Source organism: Podarcis cretensis (genome assembly GCF_951804945.1).
Source record: "Podarcis cretensis genome assembly, chromosome: 10".
Taxonomy (NCBI): Eukaryota; Metazoa; Chordata; class Lepidosauria; order Squamata; family Lacertidae; genus Podarcis; species Podarcis cretensis.
Window position 1 is genome coordinate 75,877,896 of NC_137179.1, and position 19,180 is coordinate 75,897,075.

Sequence of the window (19,180 nt, forward strand, 5' to 3'; positions counted from 1 at the left end):
GGTGACTCCTTCCTTTTGTTCCCAGCCTGATTGCTCTGTGTGCTATTATGCTCTCTCATGTCTGGAAGGAAGCAAAATCTGAACATAGGATTTCACATTAATCTCCACACCAGATGGTGATACACCAGATATTGTTTGGGAGGAGAACATGTGATCGACTATAGAGCAAACCAGAAGGGGTCTACAGTCACATGGTGGCGTGTATAGAGAAGACTGATTTAGCTTTGATTAGACAACTGACCTGGTTACCATCTGTAGCTACAAGAAGCGAGGCTGACATTTTTAGAACAATCCCCCCAGAAGCAGAATGTTTCCACCTCTGTGGCACAGCAGTCTTTTTGTGCTGGGAGAAATATAACCAGAGCTAAAGATACGCTGCTTGAAGCATGCTGTGAAGGGGGTGGGCTTCTCCCTCCCCTCTCTACTTCAAACAAGCCACATATTGACTCATGGTCTAAAGTTTTTTGTTAGTGGGTTTGGTTTCTTTTTTGGCGGGGAGAAAACAACCAACCCACTGAGCCATTTGTTATTTGCAAGCTGGGAACTCCTTAAGTCATCCCAGAGGAAATTTCTTTGGGCTGATCATTCATTCTCTCACACACAGAGACGTGTACACACACACACACACACACACAGAGAGAGAGAGAGAGAGAGAGAGAGAGAGAGAGAGAGAGAGAGAGAGAGAGAGAGAGAGAGATTTGCACTGCACTATGGTGGTGCAGGCAGCCGTGACACCAACCAGGAGCCGAAAATTTCTCTTCAAAATACCATATGGATCTCTGAGAAGACACAGTGCAGAAAGGGTAAGCAGCTATTTTTTGTGTACATATTATCTCTCTCACACACACTCACCCGGTGGATATATCCTGCTCCCCCTTTATACCCATGGTGCTTTAACCTTAGGCTATCCTAAGGTATTAAAGCCAAGTGATGCCTCTATATGATGATGCAATGCAGACAGCCAAGCAAGCTGACTACATAATAATAACCAATACTGGTTGGAAGTTGCAGGCTTGATAGCATAAAACATATGTGGGCTATTCTGGTCTTTATGCCAAATCAGTAGTTATGATTTACTGGTTGTGGCTGTATGCTAATAACCACTAATGAAGATTAGCTAAAATTGTAATCAGTATTAGTGCTGGTTGGCCATGATTTATTATGGTAACTGGCGCTAATGGAATTTCCCTTACAGTGCCAAGTGATCAATATTGGGCAGGGCTATAGGAAGATGAAGAGTGGTAGCCAAGGCTAGAACGGGTAGGGAGGGCAGCTAATCTGTATTCCTGGAGGTTCTAAGGCAGCAACTACTGCTTTGGGATACAAGATGATGTATAAGATTATTCCATTCTAGAAACAATGTACGAAGTAGGACTTAGAAAGGTTCTGAAATACGAAGCAATGTGCATTATTTAGCTTGAAGTTCAAGTTTACTTGGGAAATGTCCTATAGTTCACCTTGTTGCTTTACACTGTCCTCAGGAAGTGGTTGCCAGCTACTGGGTAGTTGTAGATCCTCATATATTCGGGTCAGGTGTGCCACCTTGCCCCTGTGACAGCGGGTGACCGGGGCATGCGCATGTGCCTGTGTGATGTTGGCATGCCTGTGGTGTGCCGATGTCACTTGCAAAAATCGCAGGGGCATGCCAACATGACATACACATGCCCCACGGTGTGCACATGCCGCCAAGTGGAGTGGGGGGGGCAGCCCTTTCATTTAAATTTTGTGGTTGCCTAGGCACCTAAGGCCAAACATAGTCTGCACTTATGATTCAGGCTAACATACTGATTACGTGGCACAAGCTTTTGTGGGCTTAGGCCATAATAAATGGCCAAATCTTTAAAGTGCCACAGCTCTCTTCTTTACTTTTTGGCTACTCCCCCCCCCGACTACCACTGCTGTAGTGGGGTATTTTGTTATACACAAGAGCCATGTTGGGGACCTGCAGAGGAGACCTGTTTCAATATGCAGATCTTTTGATAGGTATTTCTTTTGATCTATATGGAATTACACTGAAAGAGGAGTACTCATGCTTCTCATGCCCCTCCGTATAATCTAGAGCAAGGTTTCCCAAATTTGGGTCGACACCTGTTTTTGGATTACAACTCCCATAATCCCTAGCTAGCAGGTCCATTAGTATCAAATGCGTGAGCAGGGCTCATTTTCACTGTGTGATTTTTATGTGGGGAAGGAAAGGTGACAAGTAGGCAATTCCTTGAAAAAGTGAAGGCAGTGTCAACCTGAGCCCCTGTATACGAGTGTTGGGGAAGGAGGATTTGCTTTATGGAAAACTGCAATGTTCAGGCAGCTTCGGTATGATTCAATTCTGTGCAAAATTTAAGGTGTTGCAGCTCCTTTGTGTTCAGCAGTGGTGGCTTTGTAATACTTGGTTGCTGCCACTGAATGATAACTGAGAGGAGGGTGCTTGCTTGCAAATGGATGGCAGCAGATGTCCTCATAGTGTACCTAGGCAGGGGTTCTCCAAGGCCAGCACACGTCCCTATGGGTGATGCCATTAGTGGTGGATGCTGATCTCTGAGGACCATTCCTCAGGCACACCACCCTAGTGCCTGTGCTGTCTTATCTCCTTTTGCCTCCCTCCCTCCCACCTACCATTCTTTGGCTATCTCTGCAATGTTTTAGCAAGCTCCTCTCCACATTGGTTTCTGTTCAATATCACCCAAGCATCACAATGAAATAGCACAATGAAAGAAGGAGAGCTCTACATGTGTGCAGCCATGAAACAGCTGGGCAGAAGAGAGGCAATGACCTAATAAAAACCGAGTGAGTAAATTCAGAGCTTTGGGTTAATTATGCTGTGAACTGTCCAAAAACCTAGAAGACATATGAGTTGGGACTGGAACACAGTGCTAACCTATCCAAGATCCAGGAGCCTCGGGCAGTGGGGCTGCCCTCTGCACGCATGGCAGCTGTGCAGCAACTGCCAGGCTTGTCACATCCTGCCGTTGTTTCATGGCTTTTGCTCAGTTAGAGCAGCTGAGCACCACTGCACACTCGTGACTTTGTGAGGGAAACCATCAATGTCATGAAGCTGATTAAGCAGAGTTCCCAAGGAGACAAAACCTTGAACCTCAGTCATCTGGCTAAAAGGGGTCTGATCAAAAGGACCTTCTCCGAACAACATGCTTCTTTGATTCCCTTCTTTTAAAAAATAGCACATTAGTAGGCGAAAGAAAGGTTTTGAATTCTTATTTTAGGAAGGGAGAGAGAGAGAGAGAGAGAGAGAGAGAGAAGAATTTTTATTTTAGTGTTTCTAGCAAGGCTTCTGTGCATTTAGCAAGGTTTCCAGCAAAGGCGGCAATCACCTTCCAATGGCTTATGTGTCAGGGAGCCAACCAGCAATAAATCACATGGGGTATGTAAGTTCACTCTTTATTGGCGGAAACTAGGCCTGCTCAGGTAAGCCTGGCCTAATGAGCACAGCAACTCGTCTTGGTAGGTCTTGCCCCTCTGGGGCAGTTGTGGAGGATGAAGATCCCCACCTTCCCACAGCTACCTAAATCTCTTCCTCCTCCAGGTCTTTCCTACATAGTCTGCGTGTATGCCAACAGGCCTGTTTCTAGGGGAGGGGGAGACACCTTGGCTTCTTCACCAGCTTGCCCCACTTCTGCCTCTTGGTTTCCCTCCTCTGCTCACTGAGCCCCGTTACCTCTTCAGCTTCCCCCTCCTCCCAGTCTTCTCCCTCTGACCACTCATTGTTGTCCCACCACCAATCCCTGGACTCTGAGCCTTCTTCCCCTGGGGCTTTCCCAACTGCTTCCTCCCCCCATGCCTCTGTGTCCAGCCAGTCCATGATATCATATCATCTTAAAATAAAACTCTAGAGATTGGGAAGCCAGAAAATCCAAATAAAACCAGGCTTGTGAAGTTATGGTCAGGATGGCCTTTGAACTGCCATGGTTCTTTGTGTTAAAGTTAGTGAAATTGCAAAGTGAGGTGAATAAAGCCCGAGCAATGTTCTGTTCTCAGTTATATGAATGAACCTTCTTCTGGCGTGTTCATTAATGCCTTTCCCATTGAGCCAGATGCTTACCTAAGTAAACCTTAAGGAGATAAATCGCACACAGGGGATGGCGGGCGGAGGATCAACTTGCATTAGTTTCACGAATGTTTGCATGGCATTTAAAAAGAGACAACAAACACCAGCGCCTTAACTGTCCCAGACTGACCCTCCATCTGGACAGCATTAATTAGCTGATTACTTCCTCCCACTATCGGGAGGAAGAGGAGAAGGAAAGATCAGGGGAGAGGTTTCAGAAGTCATCTGAGGAGAAACGGCTCCTGCCATTTAGGGATGTGGGAGAAATTCAACAGATTTAATGAAAAACTACCTGATCCACATTTCTTGAACCTATACAGGAAGCACACATATTCTTCAAAATTCACACTTCTCCAAATTTTGTGATGCAGTTCTCCAATTGAACAATGTGGCAAAAATTGCATATATTGGTGAAAATAACACAGCATGCATTATATTAGCAAAAATTGAATGAAAAAAAGTTTATCAGTGAAAATTGCATGCTAAAATCTCTATATTAGAAGAAATTTGCACTTTAGTGCTGACAAATTTTCAGGAGGCTTAAAAAAAATCGCCATTTCCCATGGTAATGTGTAGAACTGAATTAAGATGGGAAAAATTAGAAATTGAGAGAAACCAACATTGCAGTCATCCATCCCTATTTCTCTCTGTGTGTGAATGTGCATGTATCTTTATATTCATAGAAGAAACATTTGATTGTGTAGAAGTAGACATTTGCTCTGAAAAATAGCATGTATTTGGGAAAGATTGGCAAAATAAGCTGGGGCCATCAAGCTAAATGAAAGGCATAATCTTGGAACCACTGCCAAGTCGGGATGGGAAAAAAATTCGCGCAAGCAGGAAGTGTGGCCTTTACTCCCCTTTCTTTCTTTTGTAATGTACGACCAGATTAACTTTTTCCACTCACATGTGGCTTTTTGGGAACTCTTTTTGTTGTGGGAGTGTGGGGGCCAATCACTTAAAATATGTAATAGTTACGTAATGTCCACATTTGTTTTGGAATCTCAATTTTAATGTTTTTCACATACTGTAGCACTTTTGCATTTTGTATGTTTGATGCGGCTTCCCAGAGTGCAGCGTGGGGTGTGGGTCTTTTCTGTGTAGTCCTGTCTGCCTTTTGTATTCTTCTGGGGTGGGAGTGCTGTTGTTCATCTCTAGCCTTAGGGTGGGCTACGCAACATCTCCCATTGGAATAGCCTCATATATCAAAGAGATTTTCTGTTTGTGCTGCTGGCTGCCTGTGTTTTGGGGCTGTTTGACTACTCTTTTCCACTGAGGTTTGCATGACTTTTGCCACCATATCTCATGCCCACCCCCACCCCAGTTTGCACCTGCCCAGCTGCCCTCCCGCTCCTTCCACTTGCCCAGTAGCCACCCATCATGTGCCCCAGTGCTCGCCTGCACAGTAGTCGCGCAGCAAGCAAAGGGGCTCCTCTGGTACCATCTTTTCCGTATCCTGGAGGAACGGAGTATGCGAAGACTGCAGCCGTAGGAATGTCCAAGCCGGGGAAGCCTGAATGGCTGCCAGAATAATAATTATTTCCCCCCACATTAGGATTGGGAGCGGTCGGCCATGTGATAATACTGCCACTGTTCCATTCATGTGTGGAAAGAATATATAAATATAATATAAAATATAAATAAATAAAAACCTTCATGCTTCTGAATAGGTTCATGGTACTACTGCTTTGCTTTTACAAAATGATAGCCATAGAGCTCCAAAACAGCAAAAAATATATATGGATGGTGATATTTCTGTTGAATAATGAAATTTACCAGATTCGTTGAAGCAAAATTCTTTGTGGAACCTCCATATGCAGTTGTGCTGTATCTGAAGTGCAAGTTCCCCACCCCTATAAAGCAACATTCCCACCAGTCTGCCATGTTTCTGCCCATGGAACCTCCATGAGCCATGTGGCTGAGATGCAGTTCCCCTCCACTCTTTAAAATAAGAATTCTTCCTCCCTCAACCCACAAACACTAAACCCCTGCCAGTGCTCCCCTTCCCACAATCTGTGTTGGAGAGAACAGTGTGATAGGAGCATTGCAAAGGTAATTTAAATAGTCACCCCTCCCTAGCTAGCTAACAAAACTCTCTATGGCCAGACCATTGGCGCCATTGGCCGGGGACAGTGCAGCCCCCCCCCCAAGTATGTGCAGATGGGGTTGAGGCCCTCCCCCATATTGATGTGCCAGGCCCTGCTGGCAATATGGCAGTGGAGGGCCCTATTGGGCCTCCCCAAGGTGGTGGCCGGCCTTGTTGAGCCTCCCCTGAAAGCCCATGTGTGAGTGTTGCCATGCAGAAAACCTTGCATAGAAGAATACCTGGAATTAAAACTGCATGCACAATCACAGCAAAACTGACCATTAGTTCCATGGGAGTGGTAAACTACAGTGTAGGGGATTAACTACACTGCCTATCAGCCAAAGAGAAACCATTATGAAATTTACATATATGGGTGGGGTTTTCAACTGCATGGACTGGAAAAGAAACACCAATATCAGACAATGATGTAATGCTTCTGTTGCACCCATGAATGGGTGTCTTGAGGGATAAATGGAGGCATGCCATGCTCAACACAAACTGTCGCCGGATTCAAGACAGGGCTGAATTAAACGTTGGCTTGGCATCCCTACCTCCAAGTTGTTGATCTGGAGACCGTGGTACTACAGAGTCAGCTGTCTGTCAGAACCTACCTAGTGCCCCTAGGTGGGTTGTTCACTTAAAGGGCGGAGGGCACATCAGATGCACACTAGGCCTCTAGTAAGTGCTTCCTGCCTCGTCCCATTTCTAGAACTTGTCAATAACAAGCAAGAGGAACGTTTGTGTTTACAAAACGCAGCAGGGCAAGATAAGTGCATAGATGGAACAGTTGAAGGAATTGCGCATGTTTAGCCTGGAAAAGAAGAGACTGAGAGGAGATATGATAGCCATCTTCAAATATCTCACGGCTTTTCACATGGAGGATGGAGCGAGCTTGTTTCCTCCTGCTCTGGAGGGTATGACACAAACCAATGGCTTCAAGTTACAAGAAGAGAGATTCCAACTCAACATTCAGAATAACTTTGACTGTAAGAGCTGTTTGCCAGTGTTTCCCTCCTGTTTCCCTCAGGAGATGGTGGACTCTCCTTCCTTGGAGGTTTTTAAGTAAAGATTGGATGGCCATCCATCTTGTATTATTTAGTTGAGATAACTGAATTGCAGGGGGATAGACTAGATGACCCTGTATCCCTTCCAGCTCTATAATTCTAGGATTCTGTGGTTGATACATGCACAGAGAAGCCAGGTTTTCTCCTTAGCTTGGTCACTAAATGGCAGTGGTGGCCTCACATCCTCTGTAGGTGATTAAGTACAGTGGTACCTCGGGTTAAGCACTTAATTCGTTCTGGAGGTCCGTTCTTAACCTGAAACTGTTCTTAACCTGAAGCACCACTTTGGCTAATGGGGCCTCCTGCTGCTGCCGCGCCGCCGAAGCATGATTTCTGTTCTCATCCTGAAGCAAAGTTCTTAACCCGAGGTACTATTTCTGGGTTAGTTGTGTCTGTAACCTGAAACATCTGTAACCCAAGGTACCACTGTAGTTAAAAGTGAAGTATTCAAGCTTGCTGTCATTAAGAAGCCATTCCTGCATGCCCTCCAACATTTATCCAATGAAAATAGGGACGTCCTAAGGACAAGCGGGACATTCCAGGATCAAATCCAAAACCTGGACAGCTTCTCTAAATCAGGGATGCCCCTGGAAAATAGGGACACTTGGAGGGTCTGTTCCTGCAGCAGCAGCAGCAGCAGCAGCATACCTGCTGTGGAACCCCTGTGTTGCAGAAGGAGTGATTAAGTAGGCCTGAACCAGCACAAACAGTATTTATTGGTATGTGCCTTTTTCTTTTGTAAATCTACCAAAGAATAAAATACAACAAAATCGGGATTAAAGGGTTGGCTCAGGACAGTGGAGGGCATGTGTGCTGTGTCCCATTGGTGTAGTTGTGGTGGCAGTTGCCCTTATTTTGATAGGAAATGCTTGGGGCGGGTCAAGGAGGGTCAGTTGCAGGGGAGTGAGAAATTTTTATCTGTGGAATGTTGGAGGGTATGCTTTGCAACCCCTGAAATAGGATCCAGAACGCTCTGCTTATGGTCTACTTAAGAATTGCTTAAGTACTTTGCAATTCTTTGCACTTTGGAAGCTACAGAGGTACTGCATTTCAGGAAGATGTGCCAATTGCACAAAAAACCAAAATTGTAACTGGCTGACTGACCGAACCCAAAGGGTGCTCATCAATGGTTCCTCTTCATCCTGGAGAAGAGTGACTAGTGGGGTGCCACAGGGTTCTGTCTTGGGCCCGGTCTTATTCAACATCTTTATCAACGACTTGGATGATGGACTCAAGGGCATCCTGATCAAATTTGCAGATGACACCAAACGGGGAGGGGTGGCTAACACCCCAGAGGACAGGATCACACTTCAAAACGACCTTGACAGATTAGAGAACTGGGCCAAAGCAAACAAGATGAATTTTAACAGGGAGAAATGTAAAGTATTGCACTTGGGGGGGGGGGGAATGAGAGGCACAAATACAAGATGGGTGACACCTGGCTTGAGAGCAGTACATGTGAAAAGGATCTAGGAGTCTTGGTTGACCACAAACTTGACATGAGCCAACAGTGTGACGCGGCAGCTAAAAGAGCCAATGCAATTCTGGGCTGCATCAATAGGAGTATAGCATCTAGATCAAGGGAAGTAATAGTGCCACTGTATTCTGCTCTGGTCAGACCTCACCTGGAGTACTGTGTCCAGTTCTGGGCACCACAGTTCAAGAAGGACACTGACAAACTGGAACGTGTCCAGAGGAGGGCAACCAAAATTGTCAAAGGCCTGGAAACGATGCCTTATGAGGAACGGCTAAGGGAGCTGGGCATGTTTAGCCTGGAGAAGAGGAGGTTAAGGGGTGATATGATAGCCATGTTCAAATATATAAAAGGATGTCACATAGAGGAGGGAGAAAGGTTGTTTTCTGCTGCTCCAGAGAAGCGGACACGGAGCAATGGTTCCAAACTACAAGAAAGAAGATTCCACCCAAACATTAGGAAGAACTTCCTGACAGTAAGAGCTGTTTGACAGTGGAATTTGCTGCCAAGGAGTGTGGTGGAGTCTCCTTCTTTGGAGGTCTTTAAGCAGAGGCTTGACAACCATATGTCAGGAGTGCTCTGATGGTGTTTCCTGCTTGGCAGGGGGTTGGACTCGATGGCCCTTGTGGTCTCTTCCAACTCTATGATTCTATGATTCTATGTATATAGAAAGACCCTAATTAAAAACAGCACCCTACACTATGACTCCTTTGACACCCCCTTCTCTACTTCTGCCCATTCTCCTTCAAGCCCCGCAGAATCTCCAAAGGGCAGGAGATACAGAACTTGGTAGATGCCTATTATTACCATTACAGGCACAGAGTAAAAAAAAAAAAAGCAAAGCAAAATCAATACATGTTTTGCGGTCCTGAGAATAGTTTACACTCAGTGTGGGGTGAGGAGTTCATTCCAAAAATAAATATCTAATGAGAAGAGATACAGAGCCAGAAGAGAGTCAAAGGTTGTAATTACTAAATGACTATTCTGGAGGAGCCCTTCCATTAGTGACTGGAGTATTGCTTCCAGCAGCCAGAGCCTGTCTGATTCACAAACTGAAGTCCATGGGAGATTTTCCCACATTCCCCAGGCTTCTCAACATGACCTTTTACTATTGAGCAATTCATTTCTTGCATTCCTCTTGTCTTGTTACTGAAATTTGCCAGATTATTGCATACAGTTGACTAGACTGCTCTTAAAGCTATATCTGGGAACAGTCTGCCAGGAACATAGGCTGTACAAGTTCCATCAAAGCAAATGGAAACTGCACTGGAGCAGACCAGTTAGCCCCTCTAAACCACAGCTCAGTTGCATTGCAATGAATTTCTGTCAACATTTAACATAGCTAGAAATGAACGAGCAGCTAATAAAGGTTTAGCATTTGCAGGGAATGCATCCCACCAGAAATCTTGCTCAGGCTGATCCAGCAGCACAGATTGTGTGTTAGACCTCCTACATTTTTGTTTTAGCTTGGCTCCTTCTGTATTAGAGGCAGGCAATCTGTGGCCTGTAAGCCAAATGTGGCTCTTAGCTGATGCCCTCCTGGTCTGCCAAGCTCTGGAGAACCCCACCCACAACTCAGGGGAAATAGTTTGGCTGCACTGGGAACACTGGGGTGTGTGTACTAAATGATGTAACAAGTCTGGTTGCTGTGGAATTGCTGGTGACTGGAGACTCAACACCCCGCCCAGCAACCCCAGAGACATGCTCCATGCACTGGGGGGGGGGGGGCACAGGAAGGGCAAGCATGTTGAACAAGTCTCCCTGTGTGCTGAAAGTGTGGGAAGAATTCCACATAGCATGTTCTCCCCTCCCCCCATGTACTGTCCTGGGGGTTCCCCCCACCTGGTCCTCTGAGGCGCACGGGGGGGAGAGAGGGGCCAGCTGGGCTCAGGTGAGACTCTTCCTGGCCTCCACGAGTGAATCCAGCACTGTGTGGCCATACCACCCCCCCCCAAGAATCCTCACCCACTGGGAGCAAAAAGCCTCCCCACCCCTTTTCTCTATCATGATGAATCAGTTTAAACTCTGGCTTTAGGAATATAAAACCTTTACTGAATGGATTTCAAGCTGCTGTTTTTATGAGCTTTGGCTCTCATAAGCAACATTGCTAGTGCCAGACTTTAAACTTCATTAACAGCAATGCCTCTTTGTTCAGCTGTTGCTGAAATGTATTACAAAGTACTGTATATGAATTGATCACTTTGTAGAAGAGTTGGAAAAGGATACCATCATGAGTATTCTGGCTTCTTTTCTTGTAAGAAATTAAGAAGTGCAAAATTTGCATGCATGACACTATGTTGTACATATAGTCAAATGAACCTTTTTATGAAAATGTGAAAGGCAGTCTAAATAATAAAACTGTCACTGAGGAAGTGCTTTGACATAACGACTGCTGACTTGCCCTTCAGTTGTACTTTCTTAATCTGACATTATTATTTTTTCTGACCTCTGCACCAGCATTTTAGAAGGCTTAATTTGACCTTTCCATAAACATACTACATTTTGGATTTTTCCTTCACCAGTGCTGGGCGCTCCTATACCTAGAAACTGCTGAATACTTTTTGATGGTTTTAAACAGCATGACAACTCAAAACAGACTACCAGTAAATCTGGTGGTGTAAGTGTGGTGGTATAATTTTCACTGGAAAATTAAGAGTGGTCCTTTCAGGCCCCCAACCCTTGATCCTATATGCACAATGCTGTAAGCAGAGAATTAAAAAGTCTGCACATGAGAAGAATCCCTGCTACATCAAGCCCAGCTAGACCACCTTCCTGTTTTCACAGTGGCTGACCAGATGCTCAATGGAAGTCTGCAAGCAGAATCTGAGCACAACAAGCCCATCTCCTCACCTGGACTTCCCATCAGCTGGTATAATACTACTGTAGGGTTGCCATACGTCTGGGAATTCCTGGACGTGTCCTCTTTAGCGGGTCCTACATGCTCATCCAGGGGGAATTTTAGATTTTAAAGCAAATGACCTGGATTTGGGTTTTTTAAAAAATAACAATGTGGGGGGGGGGGCGGTTCTGGTTCAGGCTCCGTCGTGAGCAGCTCAACAACATTTTGTCTTCAGATTTTTACTTCTTGAAATATTGCAACCCTATAACTGGTGTGTGTGTGTGTGTGTTAGTGATGTTGTTTGTAAGCTCTCTTTTTTTCAGTGTCAAAGAGAACTTTGTTTCTAAGCCTTATAGCTATTAACATTGTTGTGAACATTATTTTGACTTCAAATGCAAAGTTTTAGGGTGCAGAACAAATGATTAATTTCCACTGCTGTTTGCATGCTCAGTATGATAGCAATGTTTAGAAGGTATAATTAGAGTGGTACAAAGTTTGAAATAAAGCAAGTCCTAATTTAAATTTAAAGTCTTCTTAGCTTGTGACACCCATTCTATAAATATAAACTTGTGTTTTAGTATTAACGGTGAGTAATGTCTCTTCATAATATGTTAGATGAATTCCTTGTGAAACAATAATGAGACCTAAGAAGCAACAAATAATGTGGTTGCACTGACACTTCAGTGGGGAACAGTGTCATTTTCATTGTACAGTATTTCGACAAAAATTCTATGGATTTTACCCCACTGGTTAGGTGGGGTAAAAATGTTTGCTTTGCTTTCAGTTCATTGCTTTTCTTTCCATTTTGTTTAGGCGTTTAGTCATATCCAACTCTTTGTGACCCCCTGGACCAGAGCACGCCAGGCATTCCTGTCTTCCACTGCCTCCCGCAGTTTGGTCAAGCTCATGCTGGTAGCTTTGAGAACACTGTCCAACCATCTCGTCCTCTGTCGTCCCCTTCTCCTTGTGCCCTCCATCTTTCCCAACATCAGGGTCCTGCAAATCCTTATTACTTAATTCTCAACCTTAAACTTAATAATTTTGACATACTGTAATTTTACCTTTCCTCATTCTTCCATAAAATTATTATTACATTCCTCATTTTCATTTCCTTTTAACCATTTTAGACACCAATTTTAGCTTATCTAATCTTAAACATCTTATACATCATTTCTTATTCTTTAACATATTTCTTAAAGTCAATATTTCCCTTCCATAGCTTTCCCAACTTCCATACAAATATCAAAACAAATTAAAAGTAAGTAATTAAAAATTCTGTACCCTTTGGATTACCAAACTCCAACCCCCCTTTCCCGGTTTGGTCCCCAATAAATGTTCATCAATCAATACTGTTTAACCTGGAGATCTCACGTCCGAGGCTCTCAAGTCACCCTCAGTTCCTCTCTGCCGGCCTCTTGGATAGTCCTTTAGGTTAAGTCCCAAGGCTCGAAGGGGCTCTGACCCAACAAGATCCATGATTTTTCCAGTTGGCCCTCCATATTTAAGATTAATGCTAATGAGGTGCTCCACTCTCAAATTTGCAATTTCCAACTCAGTCCAAACTTTCCACCTCAAGTTTTTATTCTCCTTTGTTGTCTGCATGCCAGGCCCCAGCTATAATTCTCCCTTGACATCTGCAAAATTACCAGTCCACCTTCCTTTTCCTCAAAATCCACAGTCTCGTGACTCTCAAATTCCTCTTGTTGTTGATGTATATAAACTTCCTGCCTCCACTCCCTGTCAGCTTCAGCAATGTTGTTTACTGCCAGGGCCAGGGTGTTCGCATTTGTAGTCAAAACATCTGTCTGTTCTTGTAACTTTCCCAGGAGAGCCAGTATTTTGTTGAGTTTAGTCTGATTATTGCTTCTTTCAGCCATTTTTACAGTGTCTCTCAGTTTAAAAACCAGTCAGTAAGTTAATTTGTATCTGCTCACCCTTATTTTCTAGAAGTTGCAACAAATATAGCCAGCAGATGCAACAAAGACAAAGTTCCCTTTATCCTTTCCTTTTGACAGCTATTTTGACAGCTGTCAAAATCTTCAATAGTTCCTCAACAGGTTCTCTCACGGGGCGTCCCCGGGTTCTGGGGGGGGTGAAACTTTAGCTCCAAACGTCAAGTTTATCCTCCGGTAAAGTTTATAGCGTCAAGCCGTGAAGTTTTTTTTTTTTTTTTAAAAAAAAGTTCTCTCGACCTTAAGTTGCAAGCTCTTTGCGTTAGAATATCTACTCAAAGGGGGGGGCGACTTCCTTTTTGACCCTTCCCCGCTCGTTCCCAATTCAGGAAAAATTTGTTTAAGATCCAAATTCCATGTTTACTCACGGGTTCTTGTTTTTGAGTCCGAATGTTTCAAGGAAAAAGTCAGCGCTTCTCCGGCAATGGCATGCGGCTTCGCTCCGCAGAAGGAGCAATCGACTCACAGCACCGCGCCGTCCCCCGTCCCCGTTCCTGAGCCTTTAAAAAGGCTCCTTCGCGGTTTGGGGGGGCGCAAATGGTGCCCGCCGAGTCACCACGTTCACAGGCATCCGCGCCTGTGATTTTTAAGGGTCCCCGCGTCGCCGGCGCGGACAAGACCCGATCCTGCGGAGCCGATTCCCTCCGGAGCTCGGAGGGAATCCGCCATTAATCGGCAGCGCTAACCCGGAAGCTCATGCTGGTAGCTTTGAGAACACTGTCCAACCATCTCGTCCTCTGTCGTCCCCTTCTCCTTGTGCCCTCCATCTTTCCCAACATCAGGGTCTTTTCCAGGGAGTCTTCTCTTCTCATGAGGTGGCCAAAGTATTGGAGCCTCAGCTTCAGGATCTGTCCTTCCAGTGAGCACTCAGGGCTGATTTCCTTCAGAATGGAGAGGTTTGATCTTCTTGCAGTCCATAGGACTCTCAAGAGTCTCCTCCAGCACCATAATTCAAAAGCATCAATTCTTTGGCGATCAGCCTTCTTTATGGTCCAGCTCTCACTTCCATACATCACTACTGGGAAAACCATAGCTTTAACTATATAGACCTTTGTTGGCAAGGTGATGTCTCTGCTTTTTAAGATGCTGTCTAGGTTTGTCATTGCTTTTCTCCCAAGAAGCAGGTGTCTTTTAATTTCGCGGCTGCTGTCACCATCTGCAGTGATCATGGAGCCCAAGAAAGTAAAATCTCTCACTGCCTCCATTTCTTCCCCTTCTATTTGCCAGGAGGTGATGGGCCCAGTGGCCATGATCTTTGTTTTTTTGATTTTGAGCTTCAAACCATATTTTGCGCTCTCCTCTTTCACCCTCAATAAAGGGTTCTTTAATTCCTCCTCACTTTCTGCCATCAAGGTTGTGTCATCTGCATATCTGAGGTTGTTGATATTTCTTCCAGCAATCTTAATTCCGGTTTGGGATTCATCCAGTCCAGCCTTTCTCATGATGAATTCTGAATATAAGTAAAACAAGCAGGGAGACAATATACAGCCTTGTCGTACTCCTTTCCCAATTTTGAACCAATCAGTTGTTCCATATACAATTCTAACTGTAGCTTCTTGGAATAAAAAATGGAATAAAGAAGATGGAATAAAAAATGATTCACACTTTGTGAATGTAAACCAGTGGCGTAGCGTGGGTTGTCAGCACCCGGGGCAAGGCAAGTAATTTGCGCCCCCTAACCCGTGGAGCCAGGTAGGGGCAGAGAGCTGCGAGTGCGAGCACGCCCTCCCCCAGATGTTGTGCCCGGTGCGGCCGGCCCCCCCCCCTGCACCCCCCACGCAACGCCACTGGTGTTAACACTGTTACGGATTTATTTATTTTCCAAGTTTATAGGCTGTTCTTCAATTTGTTGGACAGCTAATATGTATTTTATCTTTTTATATTTTTTTAAACAAACACCTGGAGCATGAGACATTGCAAAAATAAATTATCACTCAAACCGCTTCAAGATATTGAATCCACAGAGGATGAGTAGATGTTCAGTTATTTAACTCTTTAGTTAGGTCCGCAAGCGTGCCTTGTCTTATCTTCTAAGATTCTAAAGCACCTTTTGAAAATATAGAGAAAGCTTCTACAGACTGCCCTATGTATACCATGGGAAGATGGGGGCAACTGTGGCTTTGAAACATATCAAAACACAGCAGTGTAGACACAGAGATCATGTTTAAACATGGTGGTGAACACAGCTATAAACTTCTTCACCCCAAGGGTTATATGATGCAATCATTTGGATTCTTACTTGCTTATAGGGAGCTTTTTTCCACAACTACTATGGAAGAACTGATAGTTGTTGCCATGTTTTTCACTGGCTGTTCATTAGGGACATACCTTGTCCATTTGCCTATTTGCTGGCTTTCAAGTCCAAACAGGAAGTTCTGTTGTCTGCAACTTCTTATCCTGAAATGAACTGGTTGGATTGAGGACAATCCCCCCATGATAATTTTCTAAGCCAGCATTCATAAAAATGGGGGGGGGGGGGGCATCACAGGTTACTTAAAAGTTTTTCCTTGTTTATAATAAATTGCCATTAAATTAAAGCCTTGTTCTTAATAACACAGCTGCTTATGCAGTGTACTGAATCCCAAGAGAGCTTGAAGTTGGAGCACCTTATTTGCCTGACAAGATTTCTGCCTGGAATGATGCACACATTTGTGTACTTCTTATAGACAATAAATGGGCCCAAAGCTCATCACAGCTTCCACTCTGCCGTATCAAAATTCACAAACAATGGATGTTCTGGAGCAGTGGGTGTCCATGGCATGAAAACAGAGGGAACTGAAAAAATGGGCATGCATGCTGCGGAAGTGATATCATGGATAGGATTTATTAAGGAAGCAGTTTTAAAATAAAAGGATAGCTTAGGGCAGAGGTGGGGAACATGTTGTCTTCCAGCTGGTGCTGGACTACAAACTCCATCTTTCTGGACCATTGGTCATACTGGCTGGGGCTGATGGTAGTTGGAGTCTAACAACATCTGGAGGGCGACACGTTTCCCATTCTTGCATTTGAGAATTACCAGCTGAAAACAGAAGCCCTGTATAGAATTTCACTTCCCCCCACCATAACATGCATGGGCCTGAGGTTCAAAGGAGGAGTTTCTCAGAAGTGGTCAATCCACCAGTTCTGTCTCTTCCTCCTCATAGTTCATTTAATTGGCAGATTTAATTAGCTAGACTTTGCTAGGGTCACAGAACAAGTAGCGGGACTTGGGTGTTTAGAACTTTTTATCCTTGTGTGTGGAAACTATGGAAAATTTATTTCATGTTTGTATTCCATTTTTATAACCCCTTTTTCCAACCCTCAAGGTTTTTAATAGCCCAGTTAGTAAGTTGTTGTGCTTTGCGAAAACATGTGTGGCCTCATCTCAGCCCCTCCCTTGCCTTCATGTACTGATGTTCCATTAGCATCATTAGCACACTTTATGAGTCTCAGATTTTGGTGTCCATATCCTGCTACAGTTCTTGGGCTGCATTGCCTAAACTTGTGTGCAAAGTTCCAAAGACAGATGTTAGTTGATTCTGGATAGCTCTTTGGAGCATTGGGAAATCAATTGTAAAAACTCAGCAGCACATGATCCAATATGAGAGATACATAGACTTTATCATGCTTGGAATGTTATCTTGTTAGCAGCTCATTGGCTATATCTCAGTGGTTTATGCATCTGTACTGATGTATCTTATGCTGAGACTACTGTACAGAGCTGGAATCATGGGGTAAGAATTTCATTGCTTTTAACCTAAATTAATGTCCTGCTAGATACACAACATTACAAACTAGAAGAGAGTCTTCCAGTTTCCCACAGCCTAACTTCTCTCAGGATAGCCATCATCCTCAGGAATGTATTCAACAATCAAGTGAGCACTGGCCCACAGAATGTTGCTTGTGACTCGTCTCTGTATAAACCTATTGGCTGTGCATTCACGGGATTTCTGGCCTCATCATGGTTTACAGGGTTTGGACTAGATGACTCTTGAGATCCCATCCAACTCTACAATTCCATTATTCTGCAACTTGTTAGGAAACAACAAACCACAGTCTCTGGCTTGGATATACAGTGGTATCTCAGGTTACAGACTCCGCTAACCCAGAAATAGTACCTTGGGTTAAGAACTTTGCTTCAGGATGAGAACAGAAATCGCGCGTCAGCAGCGGGAAGCCCCATTAGCTAAAGTGGTAACTCAGGTTAAGAACAGTTTCAGGTTAAGAACGGACCTCCAGAACAAATTAAGTACTTAACCCAAGGTACCACTGTAGTGGGAAACTAAGAACTGCTTACCTTGCTTGTGCCACAAGAACAGTTAGGTTTATTTGTGGTAAAACAGGGCTGCCCAAGACATTTTGCTGCTTCAGGTAGAGCAGCAAATGGTGCTTCTGCCTTCCCCAGCTAGAGCCATAGTGCTTAAGACTGACCAAGGATGGCTCTACTCTCCTGGTAGGAAAGAGTTAAGGAATGATATAGCCACATGACGTCCTGCTCTTAACATTATAAAAATGTGACACCAGAGGGCGCTGCAGAGAAACCAGAAAGCAGGGGGGGGGGGAGCAAGAGAGAACAGATGTAAGTAGCACTTTATTTGAAGAACATGCCCTGTGACGTTTTGGAATGGTATTTCTAATATTGTTCTAATGATGTTTAAAAGGTCAGTGTAGATCCAGCCCAAGTTATTTGATACCTGAGACAGAATATTCCGAAGTCCTTCTCTGAGGGAAAGAAAAATAAAAAACAATAATAAATTCAAAAGTAGCAATTTTCTGACCTTTCATGCCACCCAAAATCAGCTGCCTGGTGCCTCCGTCCTCCCTGTGAAATGCCTTCCCATCAAATGTCAAGGAGATAACTATACAACTTTTAGAAGACATCTGAAGGCAGCTGTGTATCAAGAAGTTTTTAATGTTTGATGTTTTAATGTGTTTTTATACGTGTTGAAAGCCTATCAGAGTAGCTGGAGCAACCCAGTCAGATGGGCAGGGTACAAATGTTATCATCATCATCATCATCATCATCATCATCAATCTCAGATCAGCCCTGGTGGGCAAAACACAACAAGCCATGGATCCTGGTTTATTTATAACTGTGAATGGAACCATAGTTCCTGAGTGAAACCCTTTTTAAAAAAGGCATTCTAGTTGAAATGTTACAGGAAAAATTGAAATGTGAACGCCACTTGTGCAGCCCTTCTGAAAGCTAGCTGGCAGTTTAAGTGGTCGCTTGGGATCCAATACTAATAGGAGCAGATTGAGAATACCGTAAGGGATTGGTGTTTGTCAAGGTCATCTTATTTTCCCCAAAGCATCAGCTATTTCTGAATAATTATCCTATATTTTTTCTGCATCTGGGCCAAATCAAGATTTCTAGTTCATCATGATCTCACATTTTCTTTCATTTGCCTTAAGACTCCAGACTTCTGCAATTGGGTTCTCTTCTCGGTCTGTCCCCACCACCCTCCTTCTTTCTCTTAAAGCTGACATTTCCTTCAGCTGCAAATGATTTGATCGCTCTGGGCTTTGTGTGATTTGAGTGTATTTTCTTGTTCTCTTTGCTTCACAGCTGTGACCTACTTAATTACAAGCAGGAAGCAAACTACAGAATCATTAGGCATTCTGCTTGAGTTTTTGAGGGGAGGGGAATTCTTGTGCTGCTAAATGCTAGGATGTCTTCCTTAATAACAGGAAGCCAGGCTTCAGATAGTGGCACAGAGTATTTG

The 19,180-nt window shown here is 44.1% G+C and overlaps 1 protein-coding gene across 5 annotated transcripts in view; it reads left to right on the top strand.

Annotated features, from left to right (window-relative positions):
* Nucleotides 1–19,180, top strand: part of FRMD4A (FERM domain containing 4A) — a 434,151-nt gene that overhangs the window by 145,436 nt on the left and 269,535 nt on the right. The window contains exon 1 of one of the 5 annotated variants that reach the window (XM_079993566.1): nt 570–803. The exons of the other annotated variants lie outside the window; for them this stretch is intronic. Coding sequence (XP_079849692.1) covers nt 711–803 — 93 coding nt within the window. The 5' untranslated portion in view covers nt 570–710. Of the gene's footprint in view, nt 1–569; nt 804–19,180 lie in introns of those variants that run through there. 5 annotated transcript variants of the gene reach the window in all.